At 44.6% G+C, this 18029-nt stretch overlaps 1 protein-coding gene across 5 annotated transcripts in view; it reads left to right on the top strand.

The window, feature by feature from the left end:
- RALGAPB (Ral GTPase activating protein non-catalytic subunit beta) overlaps nucleotides 1-18029 on the top strand; it is a 185213-nt gene that overhangs the window by 108496 nt on the left and 58688 nt on the right. For all 5 annotated transcript variants that reach the window (XM_082271891.1, XM_082271892.1, XM_082271893.1 and 2 more), the window contains 4 exons: nucleotides 11465-11632; nucleotides 14170-14284; nucleotides 14400-14544; nucleotides 16433-16497. In XM_082271891.1, coding sequence (XP_082128017.1) covers nucleotides 11465-11632; nucleotides 14170-14284; nucleotides 14400-14544; nucleotides 16433-16497 — 493 coding nt within the window. The remainder of the gene's footprint in view (nucleotides 1-11464; nucleotides 11633-14169; nucleotides 14285-14399; nucleotides 14545-16432; nucleotides 16498-18029) is intronic.

An 18029-nucleotide genomic window follows, 5' to 3' on the forward strand; every position in this document is an offset into this window, starting at 1 on the left:
GTCATGAACCCCGTCCTCCCCTCACTTACTGGGGCTATGGGGCGCTTGGAGCTACCCCGGGGTTTGGGACCGGGCGTCATGCCGATGGTGGGGGCGGGGGTGCGCCGCCAGAGACCGGACGATCGTGCGGGGGGGGCTCGCCTGTCACTACAAGGGCCCCCCCATCCTGTCGATCCCATCCAGGAGGCTAGGGGGGCCCCAAGAAGCTCTGCAGGCCGCCATTTTCTTGTAGCCCATGTGCTAATAAGATCGGTGGCCATGTTTGTGTAGCCCGGCGGCCATTTTGCGGTGGATTTCCGTTGAAAATCAATGGCAGCCATGTTTTTGGAGTTCCTGGAGGCGTTTTTTCTGCGTTGAAGCCCCTCCTTTTACCCTAGTGCTGACACTCAGGTTTCCTTCTCATCACAGATCGCTGCAGACACATGCTGTACAGACATCCTGGGCTTTTCTGGTGCGGGTGGTGATTCTGGGGGGTCTCTCTGCTGGGGGTCTTCAGTGCCTTGTGCCTGACCTTGGGGGCGCTATAGCGCAGTGGGACGTTTCTAAGCAGTGGGGTTTTTTTTCAATCTTTTCTGCAGGTTCCCCTGGTGCGATATGGACTCTGTGGAACACGTTTCCCGCCACCGTGCAAGAAAAGGCGCTGGCGGACGCACTTGTTGTATCTGTGCGTGAGACCCTAAAAAATGGAGGACGCAGCCGAGACTGCAACTGAGGTGCAGGTTACGTTTGGCACTCACAAGCCCTCCAGAGCGGGAAAGGTTTTTACCTTTCCCGCGTATTTTTGACAACCTGGTCAAAAAAGAGTGGGACACCCTAAGCGTCCCCCCTTGGGTGCCTAAGGGGATTGCTAGGCGCTACCCCTTTTGAAGAGTCCCTTATTTAAAAGTGGACTGTGCCACCTACGGTGGACCCTCTGATCTCCAGACTGAATAAAGCTACCATGATTCCAGTGGAGGATTCCCCATCCTTTAAGGATCCAGCGGATATGTACTCCCTGGCGGGGTCTGCACTAAGGCCGGTGTTTACTGTTGCCCTTGTGTCACAAACCTTGATTGAATGGGCTAAGTTACTACGCTGTGACTTGAGGGGGGAACAACTCCCCCCTGCCTTTGCGGAGCTGGTGGACCAGTTGGTTTAGGGGCTGCGATGCTGCGCTGGATGCGGCTCCACTATTTTATTGTGATGCTGCGCTGGATGCGGCTCCACTATTGGCCCGGCTGTTTGTTTTGACGGTGGTCCCTCGGCGTATACTTTGGCTAAAATAATGGTCTGCGGATCAGACCTCAATAATGGCCTTGGCTGATCTACCTTTTGAAGATGATCGCCTGTTTGGGGCTACCCTTGACATTGGTAAAGGTCTTACAGGGAGTACCTTTCTCCCACAGGCTAACAAGGGTAAGGACCCTCGTCGCAGACTGGGTCCCTCCTTTTCAGCACACAAAAAGTTTTTTCGTCCCTCAGGGTCACTTGATAGGGGATCAAAGTCCTTCAAGGCCCCCTGAGGTGGCTCCAAACGACCCTCGTCTGGCAAACAGAAATCCGGTTTCTCCAGACCTGCGGATAAGACCCCTTCGGCCTGAAGGTGCGCCCTCACCCGTATCTGGGGTGGAGGGGGATGTCTTTGCCGGTTCCCGGACCTGTGGCTATCCCGGATACAAGACAAGTGGATTTACGAGGTCATACGGTCCGGTTACAAGATCGAGTTTTGATCCATCACTCTGGTAAAGTTCTTCCCTTCCAATGTGCGACTGTCCCTGGATCGCTTACAGGCTCTCCTTGGAGGCGATACGGGACCTGTTACAACAAGGAGTAATTGTTCCGGTTCCTTATGCTGAACGCTTTGAGGGCTTTTTCTCAAACCTGGCCTCCATAGAACTCCAAGATGCCTACCTTCACATCCCAATATGTGCAGGACACCCAACGGTTTCTGTGTTTTGCCGTGGGAGAGGATCACTATCAGTTTGTGGCGTTACCCTTTGGTCTCGCCTCTGCTCCTTGGGTCTTCACAAAGGTGTTGGCTCCGATCCTGGCGTTGTTACGCCAGCGGGGGATATCGGTCCTGGGGTACCTGGACGATCTGCTTCTCCATGCAGCATCTCCTACGGCACTGGTGACAAACTTAGAGGTCACCATGAGGAGTTTGGGTGGATTCTGAACCTTCAGAAGTCGTCCCTGGTCCCTTCCATGAGACTGGATTATCTGGGCCTGACTTTGGACTTGTCCTCAGCCAGTGTGTTTCTTCCTCCGGACAAACTTCAAAAACTTCAGACTGCTATTGCTGTCCAGCAAGAGTTCTGGGGCCGATGGTGTCGTCCTTCGAGGTGGTCCCTTTCGCTCAATTCCACACGAGAATCCTCCATAAGGAAATTCTTCTCAAATGGAACAAAGATCCGAATTCTTTGGACAACAGAGCCAGGTGACCAAGGGGTCCTTGATACTGTGGCTTCGGTCCTCAACACTCAAACAAGGAAAATCCTCATTATGGACAGAGATCACCACGGATGCAAGTCTGTCCGGGTGGGGGGGGGGGGGTGTTTTCTGCTCAAGGGGTCTGGTCCATGGAAGAATCCAGGCTACCACTCAGTGTTCTGGAGCTGAGAGCGATCAGACTTTGCCTAGTCCACTGGACGGAGTACCTTTTTAGGGCTGTCCAGTGCGCATTCAATCAGACAATGCCACAGCCGTGGCTTATATCAATAAGGGGGCACCAGAAGTGTTCTTGTGGCCTTAGGGGTGGCAGGCATCCTTCGATCGGCGGAACTATTTGTCCCAGCTCTTTCCGCTATTCATATTCCAGGAGTGGAAAATTGGCAGGCGGTTTACCCCAGTCGGCAGACTTTGGATCAAGGAGAATGGTCTCTCCACCGGGTGGTGTTCCAGCAGTTGTGCCTTCATTGGGGCACTCCAGAAGTAGATCTGTTGGCATCTTGGATCAACAGGAAAGTGCAGAGGTTCGTGGCACGCTCTCAGGACCCTCTGGCAGTCACCACAGACGCGCTGGTGGCTCCGTGGGGTCAGTGTCAGCTGATGTACGACTTTCTTCCTCTCAAGTTGCTGCGAAGACTTCTTCGCAGGGGCGAGGGTGAAGGGATTCCTCATCCTTGTGGCTCCGGACTGGCCTCGCCGAGCTTGGTACGCCGACCTGGTCAGGCTAGTCAGACGTTCCTTGAAGACTTCCTCTCAGGGAGGATCTACTGTTTCAAGGGCCAATCTTCCATCCTCCTTTACAGTCGCTGGCTTTGACGGCTTGGCTGTTGAAAGCCAGGTGCTGAAGGACAGGGAATTGTCTGCTGCAGTGATTCCCACTCTGCTAAAAGTGAGAAAAGCAACTTCTAGAAAGATCTATCATCGTACTTGGGAGTCGTATATTGCGTGGTGCGAGTCTCTTGGGGTCCCCCCTCGCTCTTACTCGTGGCTCGGATCTTGGCCTTTCTTCAACGGGGTGTTGATCAAAAACTAGCCTTGAGTACTATCAAGGGTCAGGTTTCGGCCTTGGCAATTTTCTTCCAAAGGCCACTAGACACCCATTCCCTGATGCGTAACTTTATCGGGGGGGGGGGGGCGACACTTTGCACCTCTGGTACGACCTCCGTTGCCACCTTGGGACCTTCATTTGGTGCGGTCGGTTCTCCAGAAATCTCCCTTTAAAGAATATTTGTGATATTCCCCTGCTTACCCTATCCCAGAAGGTGGCCTTTCTGGTGGCTATTACTTCTTTGCGCAGGGTGTCGGAACTGGCGGCGTTGTCCTGTCGTTCTTCCTATCTGGTGGTTCATAGGGATAAAGTGGTGCTTCGTCCGGATCTGTCCTTCCTTCCGAAGGTGGTTTCCAGTTTTCACTTAAATGAAGACATTGTGCTACCCTCCTTGTGTCCTAAGCCTAAACATCCTAAGGAATTTGCACTGCATACTTTGGATGTGGTTAGGGCAATCAAGGTGTACTTGGCGACAACTGAGTCTTTTCTAAAATAAGATTCGATCTTTGTACTCACAGATGGACCAAAGGGCTGCCTGCATCTGCTGTGATGGATCAGACAGACAGTTGTGCAGGCTTATTCAATTCAGGGTCAGGTTCCACCTTTCCCTGTTAAGGCACATTCTACTCGGGTGCTTAGTGCTTCCTCCCAAGGTGGATGTGTTGGCATCTGCAGATACCTCATTTGGCCGCAAAGTTTTGCAGGCTGCCGTTTAAGCATGTTTTTTAGTCTCCCTTGAGGGTATTTAATGTTTTTCAGGTGGGTCTCATCTTGTTGTTCTGATGAGCTCTTATGTTCCCTGGTTGGCTATGATTCAGCCTTGGGGAATTGTTTTCTGCTGTTCCCACCACTCATGTTTTATGGCACTGCTTTGGGGCATCCCTACTGTTAAGAAGAACAGAGACTGCGTCCGTCAATGAACTTCAGAGAAAAGGATTTTACGGTAAGACAAAAATCCAATTTTTCCTCGAGGACACACAACAGCCCCTATATCACTAATGCAGCTGATCTACTATTTTTGCATATTCTTAAGTTTCCGTATCTTCTGGGACTGCTAGACCCCTTAGCGGCGGAGACGTGTCAAATCTGCACAGTAACTACCTTAAATATCTGGGGCGGTTATATCTAATGATGTACGGGATTACATGACCCTTAATTTAAAGTCATTGCTAAACCAATTCAAGGTGAAATGTATCAGCTGGTGTAGACTACCACTGTGGATTATAGGGAGGGCAAATTTAAAATTATTAGACATTCTTTGCAACTCTCGTATATGAATGATGTGAAAATAGTATAGAATAAAAGACTCCTTATTTTTGTGGCTTATTGTGGAGGAAAAAAACATCCTTGCATTAAACTATTGACACTGCAACTAGCAAAGGATGCTAAGGGATTGGCAATCCCACATGCCAAGCCATATTTTTTAGCCTCACAATTGATGGGCTGGGATCAGGAAAACTTGACAGACTGGAAACCAGGGGTACTATTACCATTGCTGGGAAATAATACATTTTGCGAACTTCGAAACCAGATCTATGAAAATGGTTATGAAATACCCTGCATACTTCTGGACAAAACATGGCAGGCTAAGAAGACTCACTTGGGTTGTGAAGGGTTTATGCACTGCACCCTAAAATAGAATAACCCAGGATATAAGGAGCTCAGCAAGTTAACAGCGTTTGAGCTGTGGAGTAATGGGAGCCAAATACCTTTCCCAATTATATGAGAATTGTCATATTAAAATATTCGAACAACTTTGTGCTGAATTTAACATCCCGCACCAAATATATTAACATTTACAGTTGAGACATTCTTTTCAGACGCAAACACATACTTGTATAATTCTACTACAGCCATTCTCTATTGCCAACATAATATCATGGTGAGAAAACAAAGGATTGATTTTACAGATATGTTCTACTTCCTAATAAACTCTATGGTACAGTTGACTATTGGCCAGGGAACGATGGGTAGGAGATCTGGGCCCCTCTCAGAGGACATGTGGGATATAGCGTTAGTCACACTACAACTAGTCTTCCTGTCTCTTATACACAGACTCATCCAATTATTTATACTGCATAGAACATATCGCATGCCACAGATATTATTTAAATGGAATCATAGGGAAATCCCTAAATGTGATAGAGGTCCTGCAGACCTAATTCATATGTTTATGGAGATGCCCCAAACTACACTGATTTTTCAAGGGAATTATAAATGCTATCAATTTAGTATTTCAAGTCATTCTTGGGAAGGATCCAGGCTTATGCCTGCTCAAACAACAAAAACATAAGAGAAGAGAAGGGCATATGCAGGAGTAAGTTCTGGTTAAATTGTCCATAAAGTTCAAGCATTGGCTGATTGCTGGACAAAGGAGAGTTGCTGACTCTAATTGTGAGCCGGTCACTTGGACTTGCTACTTATACCTCCTCCCTGATGGCCGCACTTCATTGCCTGAGGAAGAAGTACGCATGCTTCACACGCGCACACCTCCCACTCCACCTTCTACCCGGAAGTGAAGTCATCGGCTTTTCTCTGAGGGACACTGCGTACCCGGAAGTGCCCGGAGCCACCAGCACAGCCGGAACCAGCTAAGATTTCCCGGATCCCCGCTGCTCGTCCTCCCACTGGAGGGGATGAATCCTTCACATGCTGGTTTATCATGTCCATTTTGAGTTTGCATGATAGATGAGAAATCTCCACCTACAAACACTTATGCTCATTTTATCAGATTATTGTTCCATGCCCGTAAGCTAATTGCTCAAAAGTGGATCCCCTCCCACACACACACACACACCCTTCAAAAATTTGCAGAAATCAAGTTGTTAATACTTTGACCAGAGAAAAATTAATCTTTCAGCATAGGAAGTGCCAAAATTTAATTTGTGAAGATATGTGGTTGGCGACACCAGGAATGGCTTCGCTTTCCTTTGATCTACACAGGTTGCCCCCTTAAGTCGGGAATGTAGTCTGTGGCGAGTATCATCTCATGTTGGAGGTGTAGATAGTTACCACACCAAAGGTTAAATATACCAATCATCAGATAAAAAAATACTTTCACATAATTACAAATATTATGAACCTATATGTAAGTAAAAGGAGCCATGAGACTTTTAGACTAAACCAACATATTTCAATAATCATACATAATATACTAGGGTCCCTTAAATGTCCATAAAACAATACTGTGCCCTCCAATTGACAAATAATGAGATTCCGTTCAAAAACCAATATAATAACATGTCCATAAACCTTTGTGATATCCTTCATAAGTGCTCTTTATGCCATGAATCCACAAACTCAATGAACTTTTCCCTCCACCGCATAGATAACACAATCACCAGAGTCCCATGATATTCTAGCTGTCTGTATCACTTTATATCTCTTCTAATTGCTCCAGATGTAACAGGACCTATTTACCACTCTCAATTTGTCCCCCGGTATAATGTCAGGCAATCACAAAAAACTATAATTATGCAACATGTTTTATTATTTTAAAAACTTATGATAAAATGTGTGCAAACTCCCATGTCATAGTGCCCTTAGAGCGGCATTTAGCCCATCCACCAATGCTCACCGCCGTTCTACATATCGGCGTGTGCCTCAATGCGTAATTGTGTGTCCTTAGGATGCATTATGAACCTATGCTTTAAAGAGATTGGAGGCAAAAACACCAAATCAAGGATTGAAATACATTATAAAGCATTCTTCTTTATAAATTATTTTTAGCCACTTGCAATGTGCCTTTGAACATGCTGCTTTAGGTTGAGTCTGTTCTCAAGCACAGCTCCTTCTTCTTTGCATGTCATAGCCCTCTCCTCTTTGGGCAGCTGGCCCAGCAATTCTAAAAAAAAATTAAAAAAATATGGGAAAAGGGAAGGGGGATTAAGTGAATGGGTGTTAAATTGTGAACCCTGGGTATGTCTATTACCTCCACAAATATCCAAATATATGAAAAAAATATCAAAATTGGTTATTCGTACATGAAAAAATATATATATAAAAAAACTTTCAGAATTGCATCAAATGAAAGGGGGGGGGATGCAAAGCCACCCTGTGGATATAAGCAAACACAATGTGTATACAGAATGTCGAACGTGATGGTAGGAATACCACATTGGGTTGTCCTACATGTCTCGCGGTACAAACCGATTCTTTGGGGCTTCTTCCTCGATGTCTGACCTGCCACATCTAACATACATAGACAAAACAAAAGTTAGTATATAAAACATATTAGATATTTACATAACAATAAGGAAAACTGTACATAGCCCTATCCCATGACATAAAGGGGGGGGGGGGGGTAATTAAATTATTCATTACTGTTCATAAGGGAAAAAAAAGCAATAAATACCTGAAAAAAATGTATCAGGTGTGTTTAGGCTAGGGGGAGACCTTTAGTGCTGGCTCACATATGGCACTTTTCCACTGCATGGAACCGAACGGTTCGGCTCGCTTTTGTGCTTTTCCACTGCTGGTACCGCATGGTATGGTGTCGGAACGGTTCGGTACGGTACGGCGGCGCTTTTCCACTGCATGGAACCGAATGGTACGGCTCTCAAAAACAGTACCACCTCGATTGTGGTTCCAACAGGTACCATACCCGGTACCATATCCCACAATCCTTTGCATGCAGTCACTACTAGCCACTGATTGGTCAGAGAATCCCACCCACCCCGTTGTTATACCACCCACTTAACTTTAGTACTACTTTAGTGGAAAAGCAAACCGTACCGAACCGTTCCAACACCGTACCATGCGGTACCAGCAGTGGAAAAGCAAACCGGGCCGAGTAGAGCCGAGCCAGTACTTGCAGTGGAAAAGTGCCAATAGATGTGATGTGGGAACCCTGCGAATCCACTGCATCGCACCCGACTCGCAGGCAGTTCACATTGCCGGAAGTGTCAATACAAAATTAATGACATTCTCAGATTAGTTCGCATATCGCAGTGCGAACTGTCAATTCGGACAGGAATCGGATCTCCTAGGTGTGAACACCCATACGATCCGATTCTGGTTCGGACCAAAAAAGGGTCCTGCACGACTTTGGACTGAATGCGATGCAAATTCAGCCATACAATATGTATGGCTGAATTTGCATCTTACAGACATCGCATGTGATTTGCATAGAAGTACGGTGCGAATCACATGCAATGTCTGACATCGCTATAGTGTGAACCGGTGTAACTTTAAAAAACCATACCCCGTGAAGAAACCATACCCTCGTCACTTCCGGCCTGAAACAGCTGAGCAGCGCAGCAGTGCGCATGCTTAGAGGGCCGGATACGTAATTGAACATGAAAGGATTTGAGAAGTGTGCATGCTCGGTCGGTATGAAATTATCACGACACTGTCTCTAATGTGATACTTGCGGCGGGTACATTAAAACACTTCGGCTGCAACATAAATCATCTCCTGTGCTATCGCTGTAACTTCCCTCATCTCCGGTAATAAATATAACAGCGGCGGCGGGTGTATGAGATGTAAATGACGGCGATCGCGGCTCCGTGATCCGCTTTTATATTTATTACCGGAGATCAGGGAAGTGACGGGGAAGAGCGTAGATGATTTATGTTGCAGAGGAGCTGTTTTAATGTAAGCGCCGCAAGTTTAACTACCGTGAGAAATCCATACCCTCCGTAGGTGCACCGGAAGTGACGAGGGTATGGTTTTCTCACGGAACACCGGCACTGAATGACAAAATTCACTGCTGGCCCCAGATAGAATTGGAATGATAAAGGAATCCAAGCCAGGTGGTGCACATGTAAGAAAAACACACATTGCTATTAATAATAGCCCATATAAATAAACAAAAAGAAAAGGCCAAAAGAACATTGCTCGGACTACAATTAACTTGTATGGAATAAGCGGTTAGGAGACTTAAGTGCCGGTTCACACTAATACGACTTGTCAGGCGACTTGGTCAGCCTGGCAAGTCGCGCATCGTCGCGGTCCATTGAGTAGTACAGGACCGGTTCTAATAGGAGCAACACAAGTCACTCCGACTTAGAAAAAGGGTCCTGTACTACTTTGGGGCGACCTGGAGCGACTTGCATAGACATTCATTTTATGAAGTCCGTGCAAGTCGCGCTGCACTCGACTTCACAGGTCGCCCCCCTAAGTCGGAGCGACGTAGTGTGAACCGAGCCTTTGGCTCGTACACTATAAGAAAATCGGGTGAACATTTTCATCCAAAGAATTTTCGTACAATTTTCGTATAGTGTGTACAGAACTTTCTGCAGATGATTCAGAATTTTCGTACAAAAATTCTCGAAGGGACCAAACTCCAAAATTTTTCTCGTAAGGGGAAATCTGAACAATTTTCGTTTAATGTGTACCGTTATCGTACGATTTTTTTACAAGAAAAATCAGAAAAGAAAGACTGCACATGATCAGAAACCATAAACAACAAAAAAAGCTTTTTTCGTACAAATTTTCTTAAGAATTTTCGTTCATCGGTTCCGATTTGCGGTGAAACGAGGAAAATCAGACAATCGTTCGCCCGATTTTTTTTTTCTTATATTGTGTACCCCACTTTAGCAGGAGGAGGCTTATCACCCTCAAAAGAAAGTGCTTGCATAATCACACATCTATATGACAGAAAGTCCCATTTAGGGTCCTTTGACACGGGTGGTCCATATGTCCGTTTTTCATCCCATCTGTTTGCGGATGAAAAACTGACATAATGTATGTCAATGGGATTGCGTATGTCAGCTGATAACCATCCGCTGACATCTGATTTGCGTCCTTTCCGATCAGTTCAGTTTTTGAGACGGAAGAGAACCCTTTTTTTCTTCCATTTTAAAAAACGGAACGGACGCAAAAATGGATGTCAGCGGTGACATCCGCAAACCCATTGACATGCATTATGTCCGTTTATCATCCGCAAACCGATGGGATGATAAACGGATATTCGGAACGGACACTCAAAGGGTCATCCGTGTCTGTTTTAAAAAAAAAAAAAACGAAAAAAGTGCCTGAGCGGATGAAAAAACGGACCGTGCCGTGTGAAAGGACCCTAAGGTCTATAAAGAAATACAATGAAGCCACAATCAGGGCTATATAAACAAAATAACTCAAAACCTATCAGAGGTCACCCTACAACTTATTGTATTGAATAAATCTTACCAGGAACAACTATCCTATTCCAAGAAATGGTCGCACTCTATAAAGTAGTACCACAAGAAACGGCAAGTCAGATCCTAGGGGCATACAGCAGCACAATATGTCTCTGGTCTCCCGAAGACCCACAAATAATCCCCATGTGGACTCGTCCCTAAATAGAAAAAAGTGGCAGTCCGTACAGAGCCAGACAGATCCTCTCTCGATTTGGCTAGATAAATTTTAAAGACAGAGCTATTGGGGAGGGATTGCTATCTAAAGGACCGCCACTTCCCTTACCACCCTACAAACACCTAATAAAGTGACAGCTTGGAGTCTGCTGACATCACATGCAACATAGCAGTCTCAGGGCTTAACATGCATTAAATATTTCAAATTCACATACTGTATAACCTTATGGGGATATTTTTGTTGAAATGAATGGTCTTGCAAGAGACAAGGGAAGGTGCCTGTAATCAGACCTTTTATTTAAATACAAAGCAGATAAAAGACCCAGAAAAATTGATAGTTTAGCTCTCCATTTGTTTGCCGAATATAAAAATATAAAATATTTAGGTGATACATTTAGAATTTTACTTGTGTGTCATGGCCATAATAATGAGAGAAGTTATATACAATAGCAGCGTACCTTCCTTGTAAATGTTTCCACCCAGAATTCGGTTCTGTCTACTCCTAACTTTATACTCTTAATGTTCATGTAAGTTTCGCATAGTTGCATTCTTTTGCGCGTTTCTCTAATTGGTGAAATTCCGGCTTCCTTTTCCTAAGTATGTGATTAGTATAAAAATATCACATTTTTACTTGATTATATGTGTAAATGTATAGATGTATATTGAAATCTTTACTGTAGTATCCCTTTCTCCACAGATTTTACATGGTCCTGGTGCAAGGATTACAGATAGGGGAATTTATTTGCCACCCAGTACTTGCCAGCATTATTCTCAACTCAGCTCCTCTCTTCTGCTGTGATCTGAAAGGGATAAATGTGGTGGTTCCTTATTTTATATCTGCACTAGAAATCATTCTGCCAGACAGGTGAGCTTATCATGAGACTTTGCTGTCAGTTTTTAAATACTATCTATGCCCATATTGGTCAGAGTTACCATTGTTCCCTGTCCCTGTGACAGGACATAGAACTGTAGGATAATCTTCTGCTGGGGACAGAAAGAACAAAAGCGCTTGAATGTTGTAGATTAGCAAAGGGATTAAAAAAAAAAAATTGGACCCAGTGATATACCGGTAATCTATCCTGGTCCTTGTGTTACATGGACAGGAAGTAGGGAAAAAGTCTTATCAATGGGGACACGAGTAGCAAAAATACTTTATTCTTAAGGCCAGCCTTACATTGATTGAAATTTAGCAGGGACCGGCTTAATTTGGATCCATGTGTGGGCACCTGGCTGTACGAAAGTCGATCTATCTATGTAAAATTACTATTCTTCCCCAACATCCGTAATGGCGCTAGGCTATCACTGCTCAACCACTCATGGGAAATGTAAATGATGCAGTTAAAAAAAAATCCATAAATAAAGACCATTAATACAAACCTAAATTGGAGGAGGGGGGGGGGGGGCTTTATGAGTCGGTAGCCCTCATAGCTAGACAAAAGGAACTGACTACCTAGGGGTGCTGCTGTCAAAATGGTAATGGGACTCCATCTGTAAAACAAAGCGAGGGGAAGAGAGGGAGGCAGCGCGATCACTCTGGTGTAGTAAGTTCCAAGAATGTTTGTTTACATAGTTAAAAATGAATACTCACCAAGTATAAAAAACACACATGTATTTATGGGAGTCCATGGGAGATTGTAAACTTGTGGTGGAGGCACAGTCCTAAAAGGGTTCATCTAGATCAGGCATGTCCAACCTGCGGCCCGGAACCGCAGGCAATGCGGCCCACTGCCCCCTGACAATTTTTTATTTTTTTTGCTGGGGAGGAAGGAAGTCGAGTCGGGGGCACGGCCACAGAGGCAGCCTGGGAGGGGAATCATCCACTAGTTGTGTTAAAATAGTGCTGGGGCGGGGCGGCAGCACGGGAAGGGTACGGCGGTGTTTTATTACTTATATACCTTAACTAATAGTATATATTTTATATGTGGCCCGAGAAAATTTCTCTACACTCAATGTGGCCCAGAGAAACCAAAAGGTTGTACACCCATGATCTACTGCCTACTGATCTACTGGGGGGAACTGCCGTGCCCCCCCCCCCCCCCCAGCACTAATTTAACACAACTAGAGGATGATCCCTTCCGAAGCAGCCTCTGACTACAGTTATCTGGAAGCCGCTGTGGCTGTGCCCCCGACCCGCCTTCCTTCCTCCCCAGCAAAAAAAAATTGTTATGGGGCAGTGGGCCACATTGCCTGTGGTTCCGGGCCGCAGGTTGGACATGCCTGATCTAGATGGATGATCAATGCCTGACCAATGGTAATGCGCTGCATGGCATGCGCAGTGCGCACCTGGCTGTGAAGCAGCAAGTACTTGCAATGCTGGCGCAGTGGAGAGAAGAGTGGCTTTGGGTGGCCGCATCGTTGGACCGTGGGACAGGCGAGTGCGTGTTTTTTTAAAGTCAGCAGTTACACTTTTTCTACCTGCTGACTTTTTATTAAACACAAAAATGAGTGGAACTCTCCTTAAATAAATGTATTCATGACTCCAGGATTTTCTTTTTCCCACAACAGCACAAGTTGTATAATGCATCTCTAATGTTGAGTATCCTGTTTTCAGACCACTGCTGTTTACTGTGCAGATCGGATCTTCATTGATGCCAGATAATTCTCAGTTTTCTTCTGATGCTCCGAAGTTGCAGCTCCGAAGTTGCAGCTCTTATGCAGCTCTTATGTGGAAAATGATCCTGACATTTGCTCTATCCCCTCCCTTTTCCCCTTGTCCTTTCTCAAAAGTGTTGAGGAGGGGAGAGCAAATGACAGAAACCTTTACTATATAAGAGACTGAATTCTCAGTTGCAGTGCCGAAACAAGAGCGTTGTAATATCCCACATCTGTAAAGATACGGGATTTGCACAGTTACGCAGCCATCCGAGCAAATGATGCTCATCAGTAGGCCTCATTCACAGGTGATGGAACTTATGCTCAGAAAATTCTGAATTTCTTCTGCCATAACTTGGCAGAAAAAATGCCTTCAATGACACATGTGTTATTGCACGTATGCTGTTCAGCATAAATGCAATCTACTGGCCAGAATCTAAAGTTATTCTGGCGCAAAAATTATTCTCAAAGCTCCTCTCAGGTCTCACCTTTGGTGTGTTTTTTTTCTTTCTGCCTGTAAACGCTCCTCTTCAAATATGCCATGTATACAGGCGTTGTGTTCGTTTTACTCCTGTAAACACACCACTGTTTATGTGGCCACGCGTTTACAAGAGTAAAACGAAGACAACGCCTGTATACGTGGCATTTTTTAAGCCCCATATACATGTGCCCTTATAGGTAACTTATGACTTGTTCTCTGCAGGCTTCCATTGTCTGACTTTCGTAAGCAGTGCCACCTTGCCTTTTCTGTTTGTATTATTAAATATTTAATTTTCAATTTCTTCTGCATTTATCTCTTGCCTCTTACAGAGAGCTGTCAAAATTTAAAAGCTATGTAAACCCCACAGAACTAAGGAGATCTAGTATTCACATCCTACTGTCCCTGCTGCCTTTGCCACACCATTTTGGGACTGTGAAATCGGAGGTAATAAACTGATATGACATTTTTTATGGTCCTGGTCTCTCTTTTTTTTGCTTTTTGTTTCTTGTCACAAGTGGCAAAATAAAGGCAAACAATTTTTCTCATTATTTCTTCACAGGTTTTGTTAGAAGGTAAATTTAGTAATGACGACTCCGGCAGTGACAAGCCTGTTACCTTCCTGTCACTAAAGCTCAGGCTGGTCAATATTCTCATAGGAGCCCTGCAAACCGAGACAGATCCTAACAATACACAGATGATTTTGGGTGAGTTGTAGCTCTGGGATTTACAAGATTCACGTGTTTAATGGAAAAAACATCTATGTTGTAGAACAGTGGTGGTCAGCTGTAGGTGGCTGACCTCCTATGTTCAGAATGCATCAGGCTGGTCGCTCAGTACGGGCCCTGGAAGTAAGTGTAGATCACTGGAGTAGCAAGTGTCTATTTCAGTGATTTCCAGCTTTGACCATTAAACTATATAGAAAGTTGCAACGGGACTTCATTTTCAGGGTTACCAGAGATGCATTTTCAGATCTACCATGGTTTGTTCTATGGAATACTGTACCGGACTATGAATATATAATATGCTATGTATACCATCAATAATCTGACAATACGGTACTTGTCCTGGTTTACCTGTTGACATTGTATGTATCAATAAACTTGCATTTTAGATTTTATCATTGGGTGTTTCGCACCTCATTTAAAGTCCCAACTGCAAACCATTTCAGCTTTCTATGTTATTTAGGTATAGCGGTGCATCAGGCCATGTTTTATTATAATACACTATGTATAACATGCCATTGGCACAGAACTATGGCAGTAAATCAGCTGCAACAGACCAGCTGACTTGAGATTTATCTTCCATCTGCTTTCCTGTTTTACCCCGGAAATGCATAGGAAGCTTTGTTAATCATTATCTGGTTGCAAACTTTGGGTGTGCTACACTCGCCCAAAAAATGTCGTCATTGTACACAGGACACGTGTAGCACATCAAGTCTCTCTGCCTTCCTCCTTGGACCTCTAACCCCTCCAAGTATACTCGTAATTGTCGGCTGTGATTAATCATAGTCGGTCATACAGTATGCTCAGAGAAGAAGTAGGCATCTCAAGCTGTCAAAAAAGTACTCTGAATCAGTGTTTATAAAGAACACACAAATCTACAAAGCAACGTATTGTTACATTTTTATCTTGCTAACTTTTTTGTTTGTTTTCGGTTTTATTTAGGCCCCTTTCACACTTGTGCGACTTGTAATGCGATTTGGGACTGATAAATCGCATGACAAGTCGTTCTCCTTTATTTCCAATGAGTACCATTCATACCTGTGCGACTTGAAGTCACACCGACTTCAAAATAGTCCCTGCACTACTTTGGCACGATTTTGATGCGTTTTGAGGTCCAAAGACATTCAAGCCCAGTCAAACTCGCATCAAAATCGCGGCAACAGAGTCGCGGTAAAATCGTGCAACTTTGAAGTTGCACAAGTGTAAAAGGGGCCTAACTATTAATATTTCAACTTTTTTTCTGTTTGTTAATATTTTTATATATTAAACACATTTTCTATTTAAAAAAAGTGCAAAATTGAAAAAAAAAAAAACTTTCATTTGTAAATAACTTTTCAGTGCTTTGTAACAGAATCATAATTTGTGTCATTTTAAACCAGACAAATTAAAGAATACAATTTTTACAATTTATGTGCAGTAAAATCGTTTATTACTAACCCTAAAAAAAAAAAAAAAAAAAAGGTTTTTTTTTTTTGTTTTCTTTTTTTTGCGCTTTATTGTCTAAGGATTGTGGGGAAAAAAATAATTGCTGCAAGACAATGTCATGAAAAGAAACCCTTGTGTGCCCTTTACAGTATGTATTACCTTATCTTTCGTAATGACAAAGTTTATTGTCAAATAGGTCCTTAGCAGAAATGTAAAAATTGCTCTGGTCCATAGGGGGTGAACATATGTGAGAGGCGAAAGGGGTTAAAGCTGTTTTGGACTCCTATGAATTTGGTTTGGCATTCCTCCTTTTGGTTTATGCCCAGAGTCACTTTTGGACATTGCAGTTAATACCATGTCCCCTGTAGAATGTCTCATGCTAGGTTAAGAATGACTAAGTATGTATTTAAATAACTCCACTTCATTGGTCAAATGTTTGCTTTAGGTGCAATGCTGAACATTGTTCAAGACAGCGCATTTTTAGAAGCCACTGGAAATCAGGTGGAGATGGTAAGAAAGCTTTGTTCATATAGCATGTGCTTTACTTTGCAGAATCTTTTTTTTCTTTTTCCAAATCTGTGAAAGTAGTTGACTTATGTCATGTTTGAGATGAAAGGGTCAAGCGGAAACCTTTTTAGTTTTGGATAGAGTGGAGAAGGATTAGAATCCCTGTTTGTTTTTTTTACTGTTTTGCTGGGCTCAGATGTGCTGTCAAGTAACCTGTCTGAGAGCAGAAAGATGATCTCCTTAGTTGCTGCTCCTTCACTGTCAAATAGTGGAAAGTGACCTAGTTGTGTTGCTTTGCTGCAGTAGAAACCTTACCCCTCACTCATTGTCCCAGTAACCGTTTCACTAGAAAGAAGATGGGGGGGGGGGGGGGAATATGCAACAGAATTTTCAGAAGTCTGCTCTGGTTCCTTCAACAAAGCTGGTCTATCTGGATCTGACTCTGGACTCGGCTCTAGCCAGAATGTTCTTTCCTCCGGACAAACTCCAGAAACTGAATGCTGCAATTCATCTCCTGCTGTCCAGCAGATGTTCATGGACTTGCATGCAGGTATTGGGCCTGATGGTTTCTACCTTCGAGTCACTTCCAATTACACAGTTCTATACGAGGTCTTTGCAAAGAAAGATCGTGGACAATGGGACCAAAGTGTCCTAAGTCTCTTGACAATCCGATCCGGCTGAGACGGAAAACAAAAGGGTCCCTGATCGGTGGCTTCGTTCTCCGGCACTTTTAACAGGGCGAATCCTTTCTCCCCTTATATTGGACTGTGGTCACTACGGATGCCTGTCTGTGTCTGGGTAGGGAGGCGTCCTAGGCCAGCCAGAACATAAGGGTGCTGGGCCTGATGGTTTTTGCCTTCAAGGCGGTCCCATTTGCACAGTTCCATACGAGGTCCCTGCAAAGGGAGATCTTGGCCAAATGGGACAAGTGTTGGAAGTCTCTGGACAATTAGATCCAGCTGAGCTGAAAAACAAAAGGGTCTCTGATCTGGTGGCTTCACTCTCCAGCTCTTCGCCAGGGCAAATCTTTTCTCCCCCCTGTATTGGACAGTGGTCACCATGGGTGCCAGTCTGTCAGGGTGAGGAGGTGTCCTGGGTCGGCACTCCACTCAGGGTGTGTGGACACTGAAAGTGTGCAGACTACCGATCAATGTCCTGGAACTCTGAGTGATTAGACTTTGCCTGGATCACTAGACTGATTGTTTACAGGGGTGTCCAGTGCGGATTTGATGGGACAACACCACAACTGTGGCATATGTCAATCACCAGGGGGGCACAAGAAGTTTCTTGGCAGCTCTGGAGGTAGCCAGCATTCTATGGTGGGCAGAACGTTTCGTTCCTGCCCTCTCCGTTGTGTAAATTCGGGGGCTGGAAAACTGACAAGTGGATTATCTCAGTCGGCATGCCTTGGATCAAGGGGAGTGGTCCCTTCATCCGGAGGGGTTTCATCAGTTGTGTCTCCAAGGGGGTACCCCTGAGATGGATCTGTTGACCTCTCAATAGAAAGGTGCAGAGATTTGTGGCATGGTCACAAG

The sequence above is a fragment of the Pelophylax lessonae genome, assembly GCF_965119305.1.
Source record: "Pelophylax lessonae genome assembly, chromosome: 11".
Taxonomy (NCBI): Eukaryota; Metazoa; Chordata; class Amphibia; order Anura; family Ranidae; genus Pelophylax; species Pelophylax lessonae.